This window comes from Cryptomeria japonica, unplaced genomic scaffold (genome assembly GCF_030272615.1).
Source record: "Cryptomeria japonica unplaced genomic scaffold, Sugi_1.0 HiC_scaffold_402, whole genome shotgun sequence".
NCBI lineage: Eukaryota > Viridiplantae > Streptophyta > Pinopsida > Cupressales > Cupressaceae > Cryptomeria > Cryptomeria japonica.
This window is the reverse complement of record NW_026729223.1, coordinates 117435-123280: the sequence shown is the minus strand read 5'-3', so window position 1 is coordinate 123280 and position 5846 is coordinate 117435. Positions and strand designations below refer to the sequence as shown.

Genomic DNA, 5846 nt, shown 5'->3' with positions numbered 1-5846 from the left:
AAAATATGAATGTGCATGAAGAAGAAAGATATTATGAAAATTTATATGATGAAAATATATATGGAAATGGAGGACCTGAAGAAGTTATGAACAACCATGAAGAAGAACATGATGAAGATGGATCTTATCAAAGAAGATATGGATATAGAAGATATAGGTATGGAGGGCCTTATGAAGATAGTAATTGGTATGCAGAAGCTGCTACTTTTGAGCAGATCTATCAATGTTATCCTCCCATTTATACTGACAAACCAGAGCTTGAAAAAGCCAACAAAATTATAATGCCTCCTTCTGCTCTTTCTCGTCTGATATCTCAAGAAATAGAGTATCCAATGCTTTTCCAGCTTCAGAATACCATCACAGGTTGCATCTCACACTGTGGAGTACTTGAATTCGTGGCTGAGGAGGGTATCATTTATATGCCACTTTGGATGATGGAAAATATGCTTCTACAACCAGGAGATACAGTCAAATTGAAGCATACCACTCTTCCAAAGGGGACGAGTTTGAAATTGCAGCCCCACACAAAGAATTTATTAGACATATCCAACCCAAAAGCTTTCTTGGAGGTTTCTCTGAGGAACTTCTCTTGTTTGACCACAGGGGATACCATTAAGTTAGATTACAACAACACCATATATTCTATAAATATAGTTGAAACAAAACCTGAATCTGCCATAAGTGTGTTTGACGCAGACTTGGAAGTAGACTTTGCTCCTCCTCTTGATTACAAAGAACCTGAAAGGCTGCCATTAAATCCTGCTAATATCTGCACTACTGCAACTAGTTCAAGATCAACAAGAGAAACTACTACATCTACAGAGCATGAAGAAAAATCTCAATGCAGATTTACTGCTTTCACTGGAGTTGGAAGGCGTCTGAATGGAAAACCTGTATCACCCAAGAGTCCGAAAGTTAAATCAGCAAGGTCAAGATCCCCTTCAAGAGCTCCAATACGTAAACCAGGTAAGCTTGTATTTGGTGATAACACCTATCAAACCCATGCACTTGCTAGGGAAAATGGAAAGGTGGTGACACAAAAAAGTGAAAAGGAAAGTGAAGAAGCTGATAAGTTCCGACCTTTTACTGGCAAAAGGTATTCTTTAAAAGATTGATCGGTTATCGATTCTTTCTTGTTCTGGATCTCTGTTCTTACAATGCAAACATTGTTTTATTTGAAGGGGAGAATGATCGACTGAAATATTAAATTATTATTACTATTTTTCTTTTTTAATAAAATTATTATTACGAGAATTTAATGTTCTATAAGCCACTATGTGTTTACCAAAAGGAAGCTAAAGATATTGTCTACACATTTCCTAAAATATGATCTATTATTATTGATTATTTACTATTGTAAAAGCAATTTGTAATATTATCTTATGATCTATGTTAAGCATTATTATTGGATCTACAATATGTTTGACTGAATTTTATTAGATTCTTGCACACGATTTAATAGTTAACCTTCTATTTATAGTAGAATTTAGATACTATTGGATTGCATAAGTACTATAGAGAAAAAAAGTGTGTTAAATTTGTACAATGAAAAGTGTATAAACAATCTGACATTATAACCAAATAATCAGGACACCAACATAATATACAGTATTATCATTTTCAAATTTTATTGAATTGAAAATACAATACAATTGAATTATTTACTATTATATTAAATTTAATCATTTCACAATATAATAACGATTCTCTTACTTGACCTTTAAATATATATAAAAGTATAAATATAATAACCACATTAAATTTTTTTTTACATATTACATGAATTATTTTTTATTAAAAATGATAAAATACTACAAACTTTAATCACCAATCAATTAGCAATCCTATACTTGAAGTGACAAGTTATAACCAAACATAGCATCATGATATTTCCATGGCAGAAGACTTTAAGAGAAGGCTAGATCTCAAGTAGTGACCTCTCCACACTCCATTTACATTCTATTTTATGTCAAATGTTATCATCAAACACATCATAAAACCAAATCAATAATATCTAAAATTCAATTTAATTATGAATTCTAAACAATCAAAATCGAATTTTTTTTAATTCTACTATTTAAAATTTAATTATGTTGACTAATTTATTATCTAATTAAAAAAGATGTGTCTATTTCAGCTACAACAATATTTACCAATGATAATCATCAAACATTTCCTACAATCAAATTAGTAATATGAAAAACTCAATTTAACAAGAAAAACCTAAACAACCAAATATAACTTTTTTATTTACTATACTATTTAAGATTTGATTTCCTCTATAACAACATATACCAATGAGGTAACAAAAAATATCGTTAGCCATAATCCAGAAAACATTAAAATCAAAGAAGTAAAACTTCATCTAGGAATAAATGTAAGAAAGCTGTTTTGGTTTTTGTGTATAAGATCAAGATAAGACATTCTATGATTTAATACCATTGTAAAATATTTCTTAAGTGTAATTGAATACATATAAGTGTCAATAAGAAAATATCACAAATGATTTAAGATATATTCATTGGTCAAAAATAACATTAGATGAAAACATACTTTTAGAATTGACAAACAAAATATGATACTTAATTTCATTACAAATGTAAAAATATTTTATATTCCAAAAACAAAAAATATACATTTTTCACTCTTACACTTCAATAGTTAATTTTTTAACTTACATACCAATCAATTTATCAATATCTATTCTCTAAAATTGTTTTAGAAAATCATATAATAATAATAAAAAATTTTAAAATTTTAAAATAAACTTACATATCAATCTCAGGAGTAAAGTTTTATTTGTTATAAATACTGCTTCAATACTGTGATGAAGCGCACTAGAACTAGAACTCCAAATCTCCAAATGCAATTTATACTCGAAGTTCTGTAAAGTTGGACGCAAATCTCCTCCTGGGTAACGCTTATCCTTGCTTGGAATATAGCATTGTTTCTAGAAAAGTGCGATTCAGAGTAATATTTATTCTTGGCTAATTCGCTTCCATCATGTATTCGACTTTTCTATTTGGCCTATCAATATGTCAATTATAAATATGGACATCTAATCACCAAAAAAAAATGATTTTATTTAATTTTATTGGTTAGCAAACTTTTTTCACTAATTTTTGAATGAAAATTGGTCAAAAGATCAGCTGTGATTTATTATGATTTCTTCATTATTGAATTTATGGCTTTGAATATTAGTGGATAAGAAATATCATATTCATGATAGACCATTAAGAATTTTCTGGATATTAAATTTGCAAATATATAATTCAATACTATCAATTATAGACCATCATATCTCAAATTGTTGTGACGTGCCAATCTAAACTTTAAGAGGCTTAATCTCTTTCTTTTTTGTTTACACTGTCATAATAAAGGCTTTAGCTCTTTCGTTCTTTTAAATTTTTTTTTTTTATGTGGACACTTACATAGAAGAGGTTTTAGCTATTTCATTTTTTTTATGGACACTCTAGTACAAGAGGCTTGGGCTCTTACATTATTCTATAGACAGATTCACGATGTTCCATTAGGAAAAAATAGTGATTTTGTCCACAAGGTCCACATGTGCATAAGAGTTTGATAAGGACATGACTGAATGTGATGTAGTAGACCTGGTGGGCTTAGGTGTGTCTGTGAGGAGAACTGTGGTGCTACGTACTTTGGTAGGAAAAGCTATTCATATTGTAATATAACATTTAAGTTTTAAAGTTTAATGTGTTAAATAGACATTTTTATTGAAATGAATGTGTGAAGGCATACATACAAGTAGTTGATGTTGTAAATATGGAAGTGGTTCTTGAGCACAAGGTGATCAAGATCACATTGAATAAGTGTGTTGATGTGTTAAAGAAAATCTAGCTTCATGATTGGATATGCTTGAAGGTGACAATTAAGAATGAGAAGGAAATACCAAGTGTCCATCATGTGTTCTTGTAGCATCGTAAATTGTAACCAGTCCAATTTACACCTCATGTTTGTGATTCTACTTAAGCTTGCCCTATCTTCATCTTCTCTCTAATTTACCAACATGAGTACATTTGGTGGTTCTAGCTACCCATTATTCCATTTGGTTACACATTCATACAATAAAATGGCTTCAAACTTGATGGGTGTGAATTCACTAGTATTATTTGTTTTAAAGGAATAGATCAACACATTTGTCTTTAATTTTATGCAATCTCTAATTTTCACTTTCAAAGGAATGGGTCATATTGAGTCCTTTCTTTTTTCACTTTTTTGTATTTTCTCTCAATTGTGGAGGAATTTCGTTCTATTGGGTTTTCTCATTTTCTTCACTTATGAGAGATTGTATTTGCAAACCTAACATGGTCTATTAAAGAAAGTCCCATATTTCCATATTTTCCTCATTTGTATTAATTCACCATTGTCCTTAAGTTGCACTTAAAGGGGCTATTGATATCAACAAGGAACAATATCCAACAAGTTTCTAATTAGGCCCTATTTATGCATGTTCACATTTTAAGTTTACTTAGGGCTCTAGGAGTATTTTTAGAAACATATGTGATCTTATCCGCTAATTGTCTCATTTCATAAGATTAAGACACCTTCCATCATCCTAGTTAGTCCTATCTCTCGTTCTTTCCTATATAAGAAAGGTCTCATATGTACTTTTTCTATTGCGTAGATGTTTTCATTTAGCATATTTGATCTAACATATTATACATCTATTATTGGAAAAATTATGCTTTTTCTTTTCTCTTTTGTAGAAGGATATTTTGGTTTAATAGGTGACCTTGGGAGCTTGAGTCCCTGAATTACTAACAATTATAACCCTCATATTTCTTGTTTTCTATATTATACTTATATCTTGACATGCCTTAATTCAATTATTTCAACTCTTCCATCTACATTCAAAATTAACACCATTCTCAAATTACATGCATTATGCATTGTCCCATTGATCAATTTTAGTCATATTTCAACAGTGACACTGACATATATGATCAACTTCTAGACACACTCATCCTAATTCATTCATTGCAAATGGACCTAATACAAAAGTTATTATGTGACATTCTATTCTTGCATTATACCTCTCCTTTTTGAAGTCATAGATAGGTAATGTCCTATAGGGTTTTCAAGCCATTATCTTTCCGCTCCTTTTGATTAATTTTTATCATTCAAGTTTTTTATTTTTTTATGGGCTACACCCTCTTTTTATTCTAGGTTTCTAATAACTTGTACATGTGTACTTCATATGACCTATCTTTGGGGAACACATCTCTTCTTTCCTAAGTTGAGTATGGGGGAGGTGCTAGAGTAATTACATATTTCAAATGACTTATTTTTCTCAATTAAGAATACTATAACACATCTAAAATTTAATATTTATTTGAGAATGTCATTAGTGAACAAATAAAAATTTATACTTAAATAGTAGTAAAGAAAACTTAAATATTTACGTGTAGGTGAGAACAATTTTTTTTTTATATTAAATTTTATTAATATTCATTATATTATTTTTTCACTTATTTTTGTTTAATTATTTTTTATTATTCTAATTAATAATATATTATAGTGTTGACTTATTATATTATTATCAATATTAATATTTTAATTATTAGAATATTTTTATTTTAAAAATTATGTTACTATTTTATAATTTTTATGACTATATTAATAATGTTTTATATTATATTATGTTATTACTCTATTATTGTTTTAATCTTGCTATGATATCAAAATTTAATAGTATTAAATTGGGTTAGCATAATACTAACTTAACCAACCAAGAGCTATGTATAAATTACTTGAAAAGTAAAAGATTTGTTACCTTGTAATGGTAAGATTTTCACAATTAATTAATAATCAATTAATTAGCT

General features: G+C 28.7%; 1 protein-coding gene across 1 annotated transcript; it reads left to right on the top strand.

Annotated features, from left to right (window-relative positions):
- The first annotated feature begins 203 nt into the window (after nucleotides 1–203).
- On the top strand, nucleotides 204–1115 carry LOC131057628 (uncharacterized). Its single transcript, XM_057991775.1, has one exon. It carries the CDS (start codon nucleotides 282–284, stop codon nucleotides 1113–1115), a length of 834 nt encoding a protein of 277 aa, XP_057847758.1. The 5' UTR covers nucleotides 204–281.
- Nucleotides 1116–5846: the final 4731 nt, after the last annotated feature.

Coding starts and splice junctions, on each gene's coding strand:
- LOC131057628 (XM_057991775.1), top strand. CDS start 282: ATGCCTCCTTCTGCTCTTTCTCGTCTGATATCTCAAGAAATAGAGTAT.